The 12,336-nt window shown below is 49.7% G+C and overlaps 2 protein-coding genes across 3 annotated transcripts in view; one reads left to right on the forward strand and one right to left on the reverse strand.

The window, feature by feature from the left end:
• SHMT1 (serine hydroxymethyltransferase 1) overlaps positions 1-2,606 on the forward strand; it is a 23,649-nt gene extending 21,043 nt beyond the window's left edge. For both annotated transcript variants that reach the window (XM_060282393.2, XM_060282392.2), the window contains exon 12: positions 328-2,606. In XM_060282393.2, coding sequence (XP_060138376.2) covers positions 328-500 — 173 coding nt within the window. In that variant the 3' untranslated portion in view covers positions 501-2,606. The remainder of the gene's footprint in view (positions 1-327) is intronic.
• SMCR8 (SMCR8-C9orf72 complex subunit) lies at positions 2,443-11,892 on the reverse strand. Its single transcript, XM_035131100.3, has 2 exons — positions 8,505-11,892; positions 2,443-7,218 (listed from the first exon to the last, which is right to left on the reverse strand). Exons 1-2 carry the CDS (start codon positions 10,850-10,852, stop codon positions 6,765-6,767), a joined length of 2,802 nt encoding a protein of 933 aa, XP_034986991.3. The 5' UTR covers positions 10,853-11,892; the 3' UTR covers positions 2,443-6,764.
• Positions 11,893-12,336: the final 444 nt, after the last annotated feature.

A 12,336-nucleotide genomic window follows, 5' to 3' on the forward strand; every position in this document is an offset into this window, starting at 1 on the left:
GCTCAATAGCATCTGGAGGGCCGCCCTTCAGAGGGCTTGGACTAGCACCTTCGTGGAGTTACCCTATACCAAATTGGGCCACCAGGTCAACTTGGGCACAGCGATTGGTTCTTACTGGTTGTGGCGTCTCAACATTCAGGGGCATTTTGCTGTCTTTTAAACGGGAGACACCTGGGATTGAACCTGGAGCCTTTCTGCACGCGAAAGACGTACACTACTCCTGAACCACAGTCCCCTCTGCCGAGGTTTTGCTGTCCAAAGTAGTAGCTGATCACCCAGTAGCCAACTCAGCCGCCAAACGAGGAAATTTCTGTGTTGCCCATGCAGGTATCGAGCTCACCTTGCAGGTCCAGAGCGACATGAGTCCCAAAGCGACGCTGAGAGAGTTTAAGGAGAAGCTGGTGTCTGACGAGAAGTACCAAGCTCCCTTGAGATCCCTCCGGCAGGAGGTGGAGGCCTTTGCAGATACCTTCCCCCTCCCTGGCTTGCCTGTTCTATAAAATAAAAGCCACAGCTCCCCCCTGCGCCAGAAGAACAGCAAGGAAACTCCTGCCTGGAACAGCCACGGTTCTTCTTGGCTGCTTTGAAGTGTGGGTTGTCTCGCCAAGCTGCCCTCCCGTAAAAGGGATTTAGGAGGAATCGAGGCATCTCCAGTGCCCACTTTTCTTTACTGTTCTTACAAGCAGAGCTGCTCTTGAAACCTGCTCTTTAACCAACTTCTACCCCATCTTTTTAAAATACCTTGCATTGAATATGGACCCCAGGAGGAAATGGGCACAGGCCAAACGAAGCTTTAAAATCCTCAGTCGGTGGGGTTAACAGCTGTATTAATGGACACCCCATAATTATACCCCTGGCAGTGGTAATGAAGCCCCAAGAGAGATGTGCCACACAGTTGCTGCGAATGGAAATCACAGTAAAAAATATTGCATACAGAATCAACCCATACCCAAAGGTCTTGAATGGAAGAGGCTGAGAGATGGCGGAAGGGGGGAAAATACAATGCCGACAGCAACTCGAAGCTCCCCCGAGATTTGAATAAACGTCAAACTGGGTCATGAGGAAGAATGAATCTGATTTTTTTGCCGGGTTTGAGCTTCTTCGTTAAAGCTGGCTTCTTGGAGAGAACAGGTTTGCTCCAAGTCTAAGCAAGAAACAACCAAAAGGTAGATCTTCGGGCCGAGCATAGCTTGAGCCGCTTTCAAACCAGTTTTCTCTTCATTCAGGAAAACTCAAACCAAAGCCTTCCTTCGCAGTGCGGCTTTGGTTTACGGAACCCCCTGCCACAAGGATTTAGCAGGGGTATTAAGAGCACAGATCTGTCATTAGGGGTCAGTCATGAAACGTGCAACAAAGGGCTGCAGTGTGGAACGCTCCTCTGTTCCAGTAAGACGGTTACGCCTCTGTGATACATTTCATCCCACCTGGTTTTCCATTTCCACCCTGCTGCAGTGGGGTTCCCCCCCCCACTTTTTTACTTTCTCCCCTTAAAAGATTTCTCGTATTTCTGCAAAGCTTGGGGAGTCTCCCTGCTGCCTCTGTGGCTGATGCCCTTTGGGCTACTAGAGCAGGGTGCTCACATCTGAAAACTGGAAAGCTAAACAGAATCCTCTCATTCAGAGACAGTGTACCATTGAACCCTCACCGATCTGCTAGGCAGCTGGCTGTTGCCTTTGTGGCCTGCTTGTGGGTCTCTCAGAGGCACATAGCTAGTCTGCGGGGAACAAGGCTAGACGAACCTTCCAGTCGGATCCAGCTGTTTTGCGTGGCTTGTGCCTGATATAATCTCTAGACTACCAAGATTTCAGCCGTGTATAGTGATACCTGGAAAGGGGCGAAGATAACGTTTCTCCATTCACCAACATCACAGTGGAATAGCAACTGGCGCAAGTTTCCTATCGCTGGAGAAGAGGGAGAGTTTAAGCAAACCGTCTCAGATATTTAACTTTATCAGAGCGGGCCTACCCTGAACGTAAGAAAAGTCCTGACGCGTCAGCCCATTGGCCAGTCTAGTCCAGAATCCTCTTCTCACAATGGCCAACCAGGTCTCTGCTGGAAACCTGCAAGCAGGATCTAAGCACAAGAGCGCTCTCTCCACCTGTGGCTTCCAACAATGGTTATTTGAAAGCAACGTTGCAAGGCGAAATTCTGTAACTCTAAATCCAAGGCATGGGACCCTCGGCTACATTAGTAAAGAAACAGCGATTTGGATGCACTATAAACATGCAACACTAGATTGCGCCAGAGACCAGGAATTTTTAAAATGCGGTTTTCCATAGAGATTTTTTTTCTTTTGTTAAAGCGGTCTTATTTCTGACTTACAGCGTTTTTTTCCTGTTTAGATCCACCCATGGCTAGCCTCTTGCGCTGCTCAACTCCCAACATTTGTGGTTGCCATACTCCAGCCCCCCCTTTTGTATCAGACACAGGAGCTCAGAAATATCGAGTCAGGACAATTTTTTACTAAGCACAATAAAATCAAGAATTGAACCACAATATACGCCAAGGGTTAAATAAGCTTTAAAAAATACAACCAGTATATATATATTTTTTGTATTTCAAAAATATCTTGAGCCCAAATAAATAATTTCTTCTTCTTCTTCTTCCCCCTGCCTCCAATGTACGTTTTATCATTGTAGTCACTGGGTGTTGAGTATTGTTGGCGAAGCGCTTGTGCAGTACACACCTTAACAGCACTAAGACACGGAAGGAATGCTTCAGATTTTCTTCAGTGAAGATGCCCCGTTTCCCTCCCTCTCTTAGCTACTGCCCAAGCGAAAAGTGTTGTGTTCCTAAAAGTGCGGACAAGGAACGGAATATGCAGTTAGGAAGATCACTTGGTGGAGTTGTTACTTCCAGGGAGCTGCTAGCCCAGTCCAGTCAAGATGGAGAAAGGTCAAGTAGTTGGTTGGCAAGAGGAAACTGCAGAATTATGGGGCCCAGCGCCTGGGCTTTCCACAGCACCCAGAGGGGACCGCGATCCTGCGTGTTGTGTCCGCAAGCAGGTCATCGCCAGCTCCGTGCATGTAGTGCGCCAACGCCAATTCACATGTCTCAAGGGGCCGATTGTACCTAAGCTGCTCAATCTGTGGGCCACTCATGTCCTCTGTGTGTGATTTTCGCATGGATCAGCCTATGGTTATATTTGCTAGATTAAAGCAGCAGAGATATGCAAACACATCAATTGCCAAATGACTAGATGAGCTTCGTTATGTAAGCAGCTCATACTGAGAGGATGCGGAATGGGGCAAGGGTGTAGGATCTGCCTTCCTCTTGACGCTAGAACCAGTGATGGAAGAGGGGGAGCTTCTACCCGGCTCCTCCCCACTCTGTCCTGCATGGATTTCCCCTTTCTCTCTGCCAGCAGTAATCATGGTTTGTTTGTCTTTTAACCACATCTGCCAGGAGCTTATAGCTAACTAGGATTAGCTTGTAACCAGGATTTGAGGCTGGTTGGCAGTGCTAGGATGTAATACCACTCTTAAAACTGACCAAGGGGCAGAAGAGGACGTTTGAGCCTGTGGGATGTTGGCAATCTGTTAGGGATTGGCTAAGGACATGAAAGCAGAAAGCTAGTTTGTGTTACAAGGCTCTGCAGGTGATTGGACTTGGCTCTTGAGAAAAGGAAGGTGCTCGCTAGCAGGCCTTGTATCTACATATATGTGGAACCCCCCCCCCCTTTTTTAAAGTCAGCAGTGCCACACCACTGAATCTATGGCACGCTCGTGAACCGCCAAGACCGATTCCAGAGCCTCGCAATTCACGGATCTTGTTTCCATCATGCAAGAGGTCAGGCATACCTGCAAAGTGTAACAGGTCCCTTTTGCACCTGCAAAAATAATAATAAGCAATGCCGAAGCCCTAAACACTGTCTGAAGGGCAGAGTAGATAGGACTACTGTGAATTCAGATCAGTCCCTCAGGGATCTTTCATGTATTTCTGCTTATAGTGCAAGCTTTGAAAAGGCAAATTCTTAAGATGTTCAGATGGAAAGGCGTTGCTCAGCAAAATCAGAACAGAAGTCTCTGTTGGGCCCAAGCCTGGGCACCCAGAAGACCTTGTGAGATTTTGTGTCTCCATTACAGGGATAATCCCAAATAAACTGCAGGTGTCCATTTGTGTATTGGCAGTGGTGGCGGGAGAAATATCCGAATACAAGGCTACTGTGCAAACTAGGCTTTTTAGGAAGGCAAGAAAAGCTATCTCTTCAGAGGGACACACACATTCCTTCAGCAATTTGAGAAAGTATTGCCTCCCACCATCAAAGGAGGAAAAGTCTATTAAATGAAGGCTTGGTCTTGAGATTAAGGGAGATGTCTAAGAAAATGCAAAGTATCTAAAACTGGAGAGGCTTCTTGGGATAGACCAGCCTTCCCCAACCGCTGGCTGCGGTAGCAGCCTTGGCCAAAACATCTGGAGGGCACGAGGTTGGGAAACACTGACCTAGATGTGCCAAAAATGGCATCCCGCTGGCTAGGTTGATTACCTGAAATATCCAGAGACATTCACTATACTGTGGCTCCCAAACACCAACGGTGAAGGGGGGAACTCGTGTGGTGATGTCGCAACATGGGCAAATATTCCTAAACTGTACAGGGGGAGAACTAGACTCAATGATAGCATTTGGGGAGATACTGCTGCTATGATTTCACTGCAAAGCACAAAAGATTTCCCTCCACCGTCTATGAACGAACAGCCACCCAATATACTTTTTTGGGGGGGGGAGGGAGAAGGAGAGGTAGAAAGCAGCACAGGGGTGCTATCTTCTCTCTGAAAAGCTTTGAAACTTATCTACCTGCTTTGCTGAGGGACAGGCGGGGCCACGCCTTGGAAGCCTGGCTGCTGTGAAGCCACCATGGGGCTGTCTGCATCAAAAGATGTTGTCCACCCCACCCCCCTGCTCTCGTAGAAAAGCTTTGCCTGCAACTCCATCGTGGTTGACAACGTAGCTGGGTTTCCCAGCCCTATTTGAGAACAATAGTGCACCAGGGCAAGATTCAAGCAAAATTTGTCTGTGCCGTTCCCTCAAGATCCCTTTTCTCCGATACAAAGCAGCAAAGTGTCATACGGGTGGCCTCTACCAACCCATTACTTGAGGAACTAAAAAGTGCAGTATTAACAATTTATATATATATATACACACACACACACACAAAGTGCAGCTTTGCATCAAGTTTTCCAGTACTCTTAAAACACCAAACTCGACACTCGCCCTTGAAGCTTCATCTGGTGGTACATTCAGTTCCAGAACTCTGTCACACATAATTGCATTGAACAGAGGTTTTAAAATATCTTAAGTCCAGTTACTCTTGTAAAACGTGTGTCTTGTCACCAGCTTCCTGACACACACGGAACAGAAAGAGAGCTTAAAAAGAAAAAAACAAGGAAATAAAACTAGTAAGATGTTCCTCCGCCTCTAAAATGATCAGCCAGCCGGCCCACTTGGGATTTCCCGCTGCTGTACCTATCTGCAGCTAGGGAGAAGACGCAGGTGAGATGTGGCCCCATCGGAGACCTCAAGTTTTCACAGGACGAAAGAAATAAAGCGGCACAACCTCTACCGGATTCAACCAGAGTAGCGACAGATTCTTAAAAGGCTCAAAACTGATCGCACCTGGTAGAGTTTGTGACTCGGGAGGAGCTGGAACGCAAAGCCCCCAACATCCAGTCCAAGCTGCGTGACCGGCAACCACCCCAATGCGCAGCGACAGCAGAGGTAGTAAAACGGTTACAAAGGCTGGATGTTCAGGAAGGGCGAGGCCAAATTGGAAGCTGCACATGCCAGCGCTGACCCCCGTCCCCACCAGGGGCTGGTTGTACCAAACAAAGCATGGGGCGGGTGGGGGGGAGGTCTAATCCAGTACATTCAATCCCGATGACACCTGAGCGCTAAGGTTTAAGGGCACTGGGCAATCCCAGAGGACTCTCCCAGTGTGCTCTTGGGAGCAATGGCCTATGTGACAGGGTCCAAAGCACACCCTCCCCAGCTCCATCTTCCCTCACATTCTCCCCCATACTGCAGAAACAGGGTCAGCTATAAGGATTTGTGGGCGCCCTTTTCCCCTCTGGGAGAGGCAAGCCAGGTGCAGCAGACTACGGAGACACAGCGCTCAGCGTAACACCCCGCCAATGCCCCCTTTTGCTTTTCCAAGGTTCAGAAGGCCTTCATCGGACCTCCCGACTGCAAGAGCCAAGGAGGGCCTCCCTCTACTCCCCAGCGATGCACAATGCAAGGACTCGCTGCAACCACCGATGCTGCAAAAAGACCCGAGAGATGGGTCAGCGTCTGGCTATTGTGAAACATCTGAATTCTTACGTTTAGTAGTTGTTGTTTTTGAAACCCCCTCCACCTTCTACTATTCACTCCCATATACTTCTGAAATATGTTTTTGTGGCTCACTGTGGTTTGTAAAAATGCGCACAAGTCTTTGGTGCCAGTCACAGGTACCCAGCACCAACCACGTGCCATGCAAATCCCCTCTAGTCATATATCCCACTGCTCCTTAAAGATGCTACACACAAACACACACACCCCACATGCTCCCCACTTTAAGCAGCAAATGATAATGAACTTCCCCTCTTCCAAAGAGGAGTGACCGAGGTTTAGGAAGTCTCATTTTAATGAGGTTGGCTTAGCCACGCTGGGGTCCTCCATATCATCCTATGGGCTCTCAATGAACTAGTGTGTCGATCACGGAATCGTCTAGGCCTGCAGGTGAGCCGGCGGGTGAGGAGGGGAGGCAGCAGGGCAGGCTGGGCACGACTTAAATTTTGTACAAGCAGCTGGGCACGTAATCAAACCTGAGCACCGGGCTGACCCCTCGGACGGGATCCTGAACGTACTGCAGTTTCAGGAGCTCGGCAAGGTACTGCACCACTTTGCTGTCCTCGTTTGCGAGCCCCAGCTGGATTTTCAGGAAGTTCAGCCGCCGGTTTGCCACAGACTCCTCCGTCTCCCCCTCTTTGATGGGCAGGTGCAGGTCATGGTAGAAGGTGTACAGAAAGGCCTTGGAGCACAGCTGGGTCAGGATGGTCTGGACGTGCATAAAGTAAGTGCTCCCCCGCTTGATCTGCGTGCGGTGGTCAGCGAGCCTGGGGATCAGGGTCCCTTTGTACTGCGGGCAGCGGAGAGTCTTGCTGTCGGCATCCAGGATGCTGATGTAGCGGCTGTAGCGGCAGAGAGAGTGCATCATGTTGACGCCCGACGGAGAAGATGCTCTGGAAAGGAAGGGGGAAGATACATGCTGACATTGAAACTCCAAGGTAGAATAACTACAGCTATGCAGGCATTCTGTCCCTGAGAGATCATGAAGTGAAGTGGCAGAGATTGGGAGCCAGGAGGTCTCAGTTCAGCCATCTCTCTCTTGGACCCAGAGCAGGAAATCTCATTCTTGCACCAGCGTCCCCCCTGGCAATTGCACACCCCTGCACAATTGCACACCAAAGGAAATCAACGGACAGGCCATGTTTCCTGCTAAATGGTGCTTTCATAGATAACCTTTGGAAGGGAGGGTTCTGATTAAGTATGGAAGCCTCTGACACAAAAATGCTCACCGCCAAACCCCATCACGGCGGAACAAATGGTGACTGAACAGAGCACATTTCTGACCGGTGCGCCCCTCTTTTGTCAATGGGAATCAATTGTCATTTAACTGTACTGCCAGGGACCAGAGTTGTGAGGGTTCTGTGTTTGGCAGGACCTCAATGGCCGGAAACTGCAACTAATCCAGAATGCGGCAGCTAGACTGGTGACTGGGAGTGGCCGCCGAGACCATATGACACCAGTCCTGAAAGACCCACATTGGCTCCCGGTACGTTTCTGAGCACAATTCAAAGTGTTGGTGCTGACTTTTAAAGCCCTAAATGGCCTCAGCCCAGTATACTTGAAGGAGCGTCTCCACTCCCATCACTCAGCCCGGACACTGAGGTCCAGCTCCGAGGGCCTTCTGGCGGTTCCCTCACTGTGAGAAGTGAGGTTACAGGGAATCAGGCAGAGGGCCTTGGTAGTGGTGCCCGCCCTGTGGAACGCCCTCCCATCAGATGTCAAGGAAAGAAACAACTATCTGACTCTTAGAAGACATCTGAAGGCAGCCCTGTTTAGGGGAGTTTTTATGTTTGATGTTTTATCGTGTTTTTAATATTCTGTTGGGAGCCGCCCAGAGGCACCTGAATAGCCACAATGGGAACTTAGGATTGTATCAAACAACTTTTGCTCTAAAATTGGACCCACTGAAATTAATGGAACTCCGTTAGCCTTGTTCGTCAATTTCAGTGGGCCTTCTCTGAGTAGGACTAACAACGGGTTATATCCAATGTCAATCCTACTCACTCTAGACCTATTGAAATTAATGGGAAGGCTTAGATCTTATTAAATTCAATGGGTCTACTCTGAGTAAAAGTTAGCTGGATGCAACCCACTGTATACAGTCCAAAATGCTGGGCCTCTGGTCAGACATTTTAAAGATCTGGGTAGGTTATGGTGGTGGTGGTGGGTTTTTTTTTACCTCTGCAATCCAATCAGCTTCCACTTCTGAAAATCTGTGATGTGCAAAGGAGATGTGGCCCAGTGCTTCACCGGCTTGGCATACGCACCGCAATTCGGAACGAAAATAGAGAGTGCGGTGACGAGCTTCTCCACGATCGCCTTGTCTTCCCCCAGCACTATCAAAGTCCTGCCGCTCAGTAGTGAATATATTGCAGGGTGAGCAAAGGGATACTGCCGGATGAACCTCAGTGCATTTTGCCCCGACTTCTTCTTGTGCCTTTCTCCGAAATGACCAGCAGGAAGGGCAGGGGAAGGAGTCCTGTCTGAGCTGGTGGAGGCCGTGCTGCTGATGTAGCTCGTGGAGTCTGAGCATTTATCCAGGCTCATTTTACTCGCCTCCCTGCTGCTCGAGAGATAATGTGGGTCGAGTTCATAGGTGAGGAGGCCTCCCAAGACGCCGTCGTGGGAAGAATAGTCCGTGAAATTCACGTGAAACCCCTGGTCCCCTTGCCGGTATGGCTGGGGCGGGATACTGACCACACTGTCACCATCGCAATGTTTGGGAACCGTGTTGGACGGAGGCTCGAGAAAATTTGGACTCTCTTTTCCAATGCAACAGGCAGAGTCCACAGGGAGCAGGTTTTCTGGTTCAGTGTTGCCTTCAGTGTTGTCTGGATGATTTAAAACAGGGCTAAAGCGAAAACCTTCATCTTCTTCGTCTGCATAAGGCTCTTCGTTAATGGCACTTGGGTAGCTCGCTTTAAAGTCATCAGGAATCAGAGCTTCTGAGGGACATGTGCTAAGGACCTCGATGCTGTCCTCACTTATGGTCCTTCGGCTGACAGCTTTGCTCCTCACCACCTGTGGACTCAGGTGGGCTTGTGGCACGCTTGCCTGGGTTTCAGATTGGCTCAGGGCAGTAGCAGACTTTTCCGTCCCCAAAACCTCAATGCTTTCACCACTACTAACGCTTCCTTTCAGATCTGCACCGAGGTACTCAAGGTTGTCGTGATGGTCGTAAGTAACGGGGTCAGTGACTTCTGCTTCCCGCAGGTCTTCCATCTCCTGATCCATCTTTATAGGCACAGACTCAACACTGGATTTGTAAGATCCCAAGCTGACTAACGTTTTAGGAATAAGGCAGACTTCCAAACCTTTGGGATTGGGGCTGTCTACGTTAGGTCCCTGGTAGCCATTTAAATGCCTTTCAGGTGGTCTTTCGTCAACGAGGGACATGTCTTCAAAAAGGAAGTTGGTAATAGTTTGCTGCTGCAAAAGTGCTCTGCTGATCTGACTGGTCAAGAGGTAGCAAACGTCACCTCTGAACGTTTTCTCAATTTGATGTAACTGATCTAGAGTCTGGGTGAAAAAATAAACATCACACAGTTCCTGAAGGGTTTTGAGTTTCTTGTCAAAGCACTTGGCAGATTTTGCCTTGATAAGTTTCGGGATGTAGGAGGACTGGCGAGGATAAAGGTGTGTTTCACTGGGTTCATCAGATTTCGAGGTAGTAAATCCTTGTTCGGAACTATCATCAACTTGCTCTGTCTCACACTCTGGCTCATAAGGGTGAAAATCAGAATCTTTCAGCTTACTGTAAGGATATGATCTGATTTGTTTTAAAAGATCTTGATGCTCAATGATAGATTTTTCAACACTAGCCAGTTCGTTGGCTTTCTCAATGGCTTGTGTGGTGTAGTATCCTTTCTCGTTGTTTTTCTTCTGGATTTCAGTCTCATTGTGCAAAACAGTTCTAGTGTAATCAAGGTCTTTCAGCTTTTTTTCCAGTTCATTCGCAAAAGCTTTTCGGTTGCCAGTCTTTAAGCAATCTGATGCTTTAGAGAACTCCGCAGAGAGTTCCTGAAACATCTGCATAATCTTGTGCTCATCGGCAGAAATGTAGGCCATACAGAAAGGCCGGACAAAGCCTCTCGCTTCAAGATCATAGAGAGTCAGGTGATGCACGTAAGCAAAAGCTCCTTCCTTGGAATCGCCCAGAACTACTTTAGAATCCTCCACGAAGTTCAGCTTTGGGTAAGGGCATCCAGGAGGGTGCCCCACAAAGGAAGCCTGGTAGTCCACCGACATGATGCGGAGGGAAAAATAGTTGAGATCAAAGGTGCCGGAAACTTTGGCATCATCTGGGATGGTGAGCAAGGGCTGGGGTCCCACTTGCTCCGAGAACTCTGATATAAGGATGAAGTCCCGGGTGAACTTGGCACCTGAGAGCTTGGACCAGGGATTGGCCCCATGGCTGGCAAAAGGGAAGAGCGGAACAGAGTATTCCTCAGGCAAGCCTGGCTCGTACGCCTCCTCTTCGTACTCATCCTCTTTGGTAAACGCCACCACATCTGGGGCGCTGATCATATTTCCAGGTAGGGGCGGTGAAGGGGCATGAAGAAAGCAGGGCTGATCCCTCACCAGTTGTCAACCAGAATCCATTGGTGGAGAATGAGGGCTCCTCTCCTGGACTGGCACCGGTGACGGACTGTCGGGGGTGGGGGCGCTTCCTGCACACCCAACAAAACCTATTGCACTCTCCCTTTTACTTTCCTCTCAACTTTGGCTTCACCCCCACTGCCCTGTCTCTAGCCTAGGAGCTCACTTGTCCCGCACTCAAGTCTGTGGCACTTCCCTTTCTGACTAGGGGTCACCTGCCCCTCAGCTGAAGGACAGGGCACCAATCCTGTTCACCCAGCAGGCCTGGTGTGGCATGTCCTTTCATGGGGTGGCAGATTCCCCCACCCCTCCAACCCCTCTCCCTTGGTTTAGCTGCCTCGAATTCCAGGCTCCCCTCCCAGGATCTAATATGCCTTCTTCCCCAGGGAAGGAAGGAGCCCCGTTTCTTTCTCCCCAACCCCTCGACTTTCCCTCCCTGGGAAATGGGCCCTTCTCCGGATCTTCCTACCCTCCCCCCTTTTCCCCTCTTACCAAAAAGATGGGCGCTAGGACCAGCCCGACCCTCCACACGCACACCCCCTGCCCCGTCTCTCCCCCTCCCTTTGCCCCGCGTCTGTAGCAGGAACCGTCACTTCCCCCTCACAGCCGCCGCCTGGCAGCCATCTTGGAGTCACATGATCGGCTGTGAAGCGACCCGGGTGACCCCGGAAGCGATTCCTCTTTAAAAAAATAAAAATCGTTTTCCCTTCACACACAACTTAGCCTTTAAAATAAAATAATAGGAGGAGCAGGCTGGTTTAGTTCGTGCTGCAAAGGCGCGAATATATAAAAAATTTAAAATATAAAAGAGGTCGCGCGACCGCGGTGCATTATGGGTGTTGCAGTTCCCTCTTTTCCCTCACTTCTTTTCGTCCCCTCCCCTTTTTTAAAAAAAACAAACAGCAAAAGTAGAGGCAGCACTGGCGAATGTAATGCTACTGAACTTGAAAACAGCGTTAAAAAAAAAAGTTCGGTTAAAAAAAAATTAGGTAGCTCGGTAGTTTACGTCATCCGCCACCGCGGGGCATTCTGGGGGCGGTAGTTCTCAAGCGCGCGCAACCGCCTCCTGTTTCTGCTACAGCTGCGTGCTCCTCCGCCGCTTTCTGTTTCGGAGAAGCCGTAAAGCAACACAGAGAGACGAAACCGCCCGCCCCGCTTCTCTTTCGCGTCGTGCGTTTACGACGGCGCGGAATACGGCCGGCAGGCGGGAAAGCTCCTGTTCTGTGAAGGAGAGAGAGTATCAGGGAAACCGGAGGAGAGAGAAAGTGGGGGAGACCCTGAGGAAGAAAAAGGGGGCGAAGCACCCGAGGGAGGGCCGGGAGGAGGAATTGAAGGGGGGAGGAGGAGAGAAAGCAGACTGAGAAAGGCGACCCCTGAGAAAAAGCTCTGGGGGTGGAGTTTGGTGGTTTTGT

The sequence above is a fragment of the Zootoca vivipara genome, chromosome 13 (genome assembly GCF_965207765.1).
Source record: "Zootoca vivipara chromosome 13, rZooViv2.hap1.1, whole genome shotgun sequence".
Lineage (NCBI taxonomy): Eukaryota > Metazoa > Chordata > Lepidosauria > Squamata > Lacertidae > Zootoca > Zootoca vivipara.

Coding starts and splice junctions, on each gene's coding strand:
- SMCR8 (XM_035131100.3), bottom strand. CDS start 10,852: ATGATCAGCGCCCCAGATGTGGTGGCGTTTACCAAAGAGGATGAGTAC. Junction 7,219..8,504: donor AAGCTGATTGGATTGCAGAG/GTAAAAAAAAAC, acceptor CTTCCTTTCCAG/AGCATCTTCTCCGTCGGGCG.